The sequence below is a fragment of the Colobus angolensis genome, unplaced genomic scaffold (assembly GCF_000951035.1).
Source record: "Colobus angolensis palliatus isolate OR3802 unplaced genomic scaffold, Cang.pa_1.0 Scaffold102, whole genome shotgun sequence".
Lineage (NCBI taxonomy): Eukaryota > Metazoa > Chordata > Mammalia > Primates > Cercopithecidae > Colobus > Colobus angolensis.
The window spans coordinates 6,110,109-6,116,108 of record NW_012111142.1 but is presented as its reverse complement, the minus strand read 5'-3'; the positions used below and the strand labels follow the sequence as shown (position 1 = coordinate 6,116,108).

At 39.1% G+C, this 6,000-nt stretch overlaps 1 protein-coding gene across 4 annotated transcripts in view; it reads left to right on the top strand.

Annotated features, from left to right (window-relative positions):
• The window catches only part of FGGY (FGGY carbohydrate kinase domain containing), a 441,241-nt gene that overhangs the window by 334,177 nt on the left and 101,064 nt on the right, over positions 1-6,000 (top strand). For all 4 annotated transcript variants that reach the window (XM_011941258.1, XM_011941249.1, XM_011941265.1 and 1 more), the window contains one exon: positions 2,116-2,190. In XM_011941258.1, coding sequence (XP_011796648.1) covers positions 2,116-2,190 — 75 coding nt within the window. The remainder of the gene's footprint in view (positions 1-2,115; positions 2,191-6,000) is intronic.

Here is a 6,000-nt window from a genome sequence, read left to right as displayed (position 1 = left end):
TGCTTAGGTCTCTGGGAAACTTTGTGAAGGATATTCTTTCACAGTTAATGGCTTAGGATGACACAGCCCCAGAGTTCTTCTTGTGTCTCTCATTTGTGTTCCCTTAGGCACATTATTTCCTCACTGTGAAATGAAGTTCTATAATGTCAGCATGTTTTATGTTCTCTCTGAATTCCAGAATTCTTACCATATGCTTAGGTCTCTGGGAAACTTTGTGAAGGATATTCTTTCACAGTTAATGGCTTAGGATGACACAGCCCCAGAGTTCTTCTTGTGTCTCTCATTTTGATTTTCTGTCTTCTTGTGTGTTAATCAAAGCCATCATTCTAATCTGATTGCCCAATTATTTGCCAAGAAAAACTGTCAGCAGGTAGCTCTACTGAATGTAGGAATCCCCGCATCAACAGACTTAGATAAATAATTCAGCATAGCTGGAGCATAGGATATAGAGCGAGGAAGGACAAGAGTAAACACTGGAGAAGAAGCAAGGGCGAGCCCAGAAAGAAGCACATGAGACAGTGAAGGCATTTCTACTGTGAAATGAGGGCAATGGGGAGAATGTTTTACAGGGAGTAACACGATCAGATTTGCATTTAAGAACAGTCGGTCTAGCTCCAGTGTGGAAAGGAGCACAATTAGAAACAGTGAGATTTCCTCAGGGCCTCTGTCAGCAATTAGGAAGGACATAATGGTGGCTTGAATTAAGGAAGTGAATGACAGTAAGGATCAAGAAAAGGAGATGCATTCAAAAGAGATTTGGGAGATCAAATGTATAAGACTTGGAGACTGCTTAAATATGGGAAGACAGGGGGAGGTCAAGAAAGATGGCTTTCAGCCAGGCAGAGTGGCTCACAACTGTAACCCCAGCACTTTGGGAGGCTGAGGCAGGTGTATCATATGAGATCAGGAGTTCGAGACCAGCCTGGCCAACATGATGAAACCCCGTCTCTACTAAAAATACAAAAAAGCTGGATGTGGTGGTATACGTCTGTAATTCCAGCTACTGGGGAGGTTGAGGCAGGAGAATCGCTTGAACCCAGGAGGTGGAGGTTGTAGTGAGCCGAGATCACAGCCTGGAAGACAAAGTGAGACTCTGTCTTAAAAAAAGAGGGCTCCCGAGTTTCCTGATTTGGGCAACTGAATGGTACCTGTGCCATGCCATAGGCCAATTGCAGTGGGTTTGAGGGTGAAATCTGGAGAGAGTAATTTAATGAGGCCAGAGAAGATAGAGGAAGTGACCTACGTAGACCACTCAGCTCCCCTATTTTGATGCAAACTGCATGTCCATACCTGGTCGAGCTCAGGACAACACACGCCATAGGAACTGAATAAATGAATGTTGGTGAATTAATTTTATAATGTGATAATCTAAAGTGAACTGTAGTGCTGATGCCCACAAACACTGGGCTCAGCTTGAAGAACCCAGCAGCCTCTAGAAATGTCCTAAGAGAACATCTTGATGAGTAGGAGACATGAAAGCAGGACTGTGAGTAAGTCCTGATGGCATACAAATCCAGCATCCTGTTCAGTTCTGGACTCTCTCAGAGATTGACATACTCCATATAAACATCTGATTCTGATTGACTTTAATGGGATTCCCTTGCAACCCACAGATTCTAAGTTATCCCCTAGTAGGTATAGTATTTGTAGGAAATGTATTATTTTACCCTGGATTGGACACTGAATGCTGTTACACTGAATTCTGACAGTAGCAGAACACAAAACAAGATCATCTTGTTCTAGAATGCCACTGTACGTGTTGATTTCTTGTAAGCCACAGAAAATAGGTATCTGTAAGAAAAGAGAATGTTTTAAAATAAAAGGTATGTAATTATAGTCTAAGAAATATCAAACATAATCTTCCTGTGGTATTTGTTTTGTTTTTGTTTAATCTAAGGTCAGAAGTATTTTCTTTTGGGGAGAAAGGGATAGTTTTTCCCAGATCTGGAGATTAAACAACTTAGTAGGCATTTCACGTTCTGCTCACAAAAAGGGGATTTGCATATGAACTTGTTTCGGCAAGAAAACACATCTGAACGTATTTCATGGGAACTATCTTTATCCACGGCAGCTTCTTTTGACCATCTTCTTCTTTTCTTCCCTTCATCCCTGTAGGTCACCGGATTGAAACTGTCTCAGGACCTCGATGATCTTGCCATTCTCTACCTGGCCACAGTTCAAGCCATTGCTGTAAGATACTGTAATGCCATTTTTAAAGAGACTTGGAGCCATCAGTATACCCTAGGCCACTGGCTCCCCAAGAGACAGCACATGCTTTTGTGACAGAGATTCTTAATTAAAAGATTGTTTGCGAAAAAGAGATTCTTGTATGTCTGGAAGGAAATGTTGATGAAAGGCCTCACCTGCTTTAACTAATAACCTCACGTAACTAAAAGCTGAAAGGAGTTAAAATCTGTGAAGATTATAGTTGTCATTTATCTAATTTGTTTTCTACATTTAATTAAATAGAAGCAAGCAAGCAGATGCTATGTATGCTTGCATTAAGAAAGGTTGTTAAGAATCTCTGATTTATAAAATACATTATATTGTTCACTTTGCAAAAGGATTTATGATAGGGGTCCTTTAAATAGGAAGCTTCCTTAGAACATGAAAGTGTTTGGTTTTTGATAATTAGCTGCTTAACGTGAGGTTAGGATGATTAGGGAGGAAGAGGGGAATTTACATCTAAAATGTTGGGAGTTTGTAAACTAAAGATAAATCAAAATTGGAAATGAAATCCTAAAAGCTTAACCATTGTCTAAGGAATCTTCTTATCTAGAGGTGGCTATGGACGGGCTACAAGAGGGTTCTAATCCTGAAATCACATCCAGAAGGTTGTGTGTGTGCATATGTTACAAAGTGCATTTTAGGAGAGTAGATCATGGCGTTCAGGGTCTCACAGCAGGTATGTACCCGAAATTAAGTTAATCCAGTGAGGCTTAGCCACTTCTGAAAAGAGAATAGGAATTAACAGAAAGAAAAAATCAGTTTATCTAATTTTGATTCAAAATTTATTTTTCAGTAACACCTGTTTAAGCAAATATGTTTAATGCTATGTGTACATATATGATATTCAATTATTCTGTTTCTTCACACAACTGTTTTCATAACTTTATTCCTTTAAATGATATGTATACTTATTCACACCACTAACAGAAGTGCTTTTTTAATGCTCAGATTTGTCCAGGCACCATGTATGTACGATAAAGAATGGAACTTCCCAAATAGTAATAATACTAATACCGAAGGGATATACCTTCTTTAATGCAACTGTATAGAAGTATGGAGTCAGTCAACTTGATTAAACAGCCCTTTTAGATTAACTCTAGTTTTACTGTATCTTCCTGAAGCAATTTTCTTATTGGTCTAATAGCTTGGCCAATTCAGTGAAATCAGTCAGATGTCTTTTTATGCATGGAAACTTGGTCAAAAGCACACAATTCTGACATCTATAAAAATGCAGGAAATGAATAGTAAGATGAAAATAGAGAAAAAAGTGTGCATCAGTAGTAAAGATAATTATTTAGCTTTCTGGTTTTATAATAATGATAATGATGATTATGATGATAATAAATGAATTAAGAGGGTTTTTTGGGTTTTGTCTACTTGTTTCTTTTGGGTTTTTTTGAGGCAGAGTCTTGCTCTGTTGCCAGGCTGGAGTGCAGTGGCACGATCTCGGCTCACTGCAACCTCTGCCTCCTGAGTTCAAGCGATTCTTCTGCCTCAGTCTCCAGAGTAGCTGGGACTACAGGCGTGTGCCACCACACCCAGCTAATTTTTTGTAGTTTTAGTAGAGACGGGGTTTCACCATATTGGCCAGGATGATCTCGATCTCTTGACCTCGTGATCTGCCCGTCTCGGCCTCCCAAAGTGCTAGGATTATAGGCATGAGCCACCATGCCTGGCCAAGTTAAGAGGTATTTTATATTTGCCAAGCACTGTGCTAGATGCATTGCACACATTATCTGATTTAACCTTATTACGTAGATATTATAATCCCCGTTCCACAGACTGGAAACCTAAGCGTATGTGTGATTAATTAACTTGTGCAGGGCCATATAGTTTGTGGCAGAGGTGGGATTTGAACCCCCAGCATTCTAAAACAAAACTAGACATGTGAAGTACAGTCATCTGCTACATAACGTTTTGGCTAACGAGGGACTTCATATATGACAGTGGTCCTATAAGATTATAATACTGTATTTTTACTGCACCTTTTCTATGTTTAGATATGTTCAGATACACAAATATTTACTATTGTGGTACAGTTGCCTACAGTGTTCAGTACAGTAACGTGCTGTATGGGTTTGTAGCCTAGGAGCAATAGGCCATACTATACATAGCCTAGGTATGTAGTAGGCTATACCATCCAGATTTATGGAAGTACAGTCTATGATGTTTGCATGACAAAATCGCCTAACCATGCATTTCTCGCAATGTATTCCCATGGTTAAAGGACACACGACTGTACTGAGGAACTTTTGTTTTCTGATTTGTTAATGTTATTGTGTAAAAGAGTCCCATAGTGGAATGAATAGTTTATATTGAAATGAATAATCTTGGAAAATCAGAATGGTGTGATACTCCCCCTTTTGAGCACATGCTAAGGGGAGGACATGAAGGATGAGGCCAAACAGGATGGACCAAGGGGCACCATCACATAGTGGTAATGATAGTTACCTTTCGTCAGACACGACTGTGAGCCAGGCACCAAACAGAGTGCCTTGCCTACTGGTAGCTTAACACTGTAACCCTGTAAGTAGATGGGTTTGTTCTCATTTTACAGACAAAGGGAGGACCATTTGCCAAGGTCAAACAGCTAGTGTGTGGTAGTTGGAATTTGAACCTTTCTCCATCTCACTCCCAGGCTCCTGCTCTTTCCACTTTACCATGCTGCATTTTCGTTTGATCTGTTTGTAAAAGCTACATGGGTGAAATAAGCTTTCAGATATTCCTAAGAATCATTTTTACTTAACATATATTAGAAAATACCATTAATTTGGCCAGGATTGTCTCACAGAGGTCCCTTTCCTGGTAAGAGTACTACAGCAGAAGTCCAGAAATATATAAATGAGGTTAAACTTAATGCAGGCAGGAGAGGGGAAGAAAAAAAGCCAGCTACATTTTCTCAAGTACCACACACTTGGAAAATCAATCTTGTATTTAATGGGCCATACATGTATTAAAAGCTATCATATTTATTCTGTCCATTGTCTTAATGACCTTTATAATACCATGAAAGGAAGGCATTTTAAGACAGAGATTTTTTTTCCATAAGGCTTTTTTGTGGAGTCCAGTGAATTGTGAGGGGTTCAGTCTGTTTTGCAAATGTATCTGGGTGTGCTGATCTTTTAGGCAAAAAAAAAAAAAAAAAAAAAAAATGTGCATTTTAATGAGGTATTCTGATAACAGATATTTTCCCATAATGTTCAACTTGGGAAAAAATATTTTGTTTCATTAGCCCTGAATATTGCCAGAGCACGTATTTGTTGTCGGTCATCTGAAAGTTAAGCAAATTTCTCTCTATATGTAGTCATATCTTTGGGTGCTATTTTGTTGGGATGAAATGAAATTAAAGAGGATTGTAATCAAGTTAACTTGGGACTGTGCAAAACCCTCCATGAAGTAAAATTCTCTCTTGATCATGCTTAATTGAAAGACCTGTCAACCACCCAGTTTATCCATAGCCTGTTCATCTATAGTTTTCTTTGCAGAACAGACCCTTAAAAGGTACTATTTGCATTTGAAGTCTCTTGATTTGCATTCGGTTCTGTACATTCCCAGTGGAATAGCCTAATTTTAATTTAAATTTCTCTGTGAAAACATTTTTTCCAGAAAGGTGAGCACAAAATCATTTTCACACAAAGCCCTTTGATGGGACATTTCAGTAGGATGGAGTATTACACAGATTGGAGTCTGGGACACCGAAAGGGGAGGTCCTTTAAGGAACCGCCAGACTGAATGGGAAATTCCAGCCAACAATACCACATAGGGGAGAGA